General features: G+C 34.6%; 1 protein-coding gene across 1 annotated transcript; it reads right to left on the bottom strand.

Annotated features, from left to right (window-relative positions):
- Positions 1 to 29: 29 nt before the first annotated feature.
- On the bottom strand, positions 30 to 451 carry LOC105461310 (ATP-binding cassette sub-family A member 3-like; the record flags this gene model as incomplete). The annotated part of the gene is made up of 2 exons (XM_011707813.1): positions 252 to 451; positions 30 to 177 (listed from the first exon to the last, which is right to left on the bottom strand). Coding segments are annotated over exons 1-2 (319 nt in total), but the record flags the coding sequence as incomplete, so codon positions are not given.
- Positions 452 to 457: the final 6 nt, after the last annotated feature.

Genomic DNA, 457 nt, shown 5'->3' with positions numbered 1-457 from the left:
TGCATTTATTATTCGCATTTCACACTTACTTAATCTAGTAATCCATTTATCAACTTCCGACTCTACGTTGGACTTTGGTATACCACGAAGACGTGCGAACAATCGTAAGTGATCTAAAGTGTTTAAGGAGGGCATTAAGGCATCAGTTTGTGGACAGTATCCCATCTCAGAAAGATACTGCAAAAAGTAATCCTCTATTATTATAAACAATAATAGCATTAAACAAATTAAATTACTATACAAGTTATTACCTTGAATCTATTCGAATGGATGTCAGTTTGCTTTAAGTACATTATACCACTATTAGACATTTCTTCTCCCGTTAGTATTCTAAAAATTGTACTCTTTCCAGCATCGTTTATGCCGAGTAATCCAAAACATTCCTGTGGCTTCACTCGAAAACTGATTTCTTTCACAGCCATTAGCTTGCCATAATCTGTCTCTTATACACATCTCT

Source organism: Wasmannia auropunctata, unplaced genomic scaffold (genome assembly GCF_000956235.1).
Source record: "Wasmannia auropunctata unplaced genomic scaffold, wasmannia.A_1.0 LD294207.1, whole genome shotgun sequence".
Taxonomy (NCBI): Eukaryota; Metazoa; Arthropoda; class Insecta; order Hymenoptera; family Formicidae; genus Wasmannia; species Wasmannia auropunctata.
This window is presented reverse-complemented; position numbering and strand designations above follow the sequence as displayed.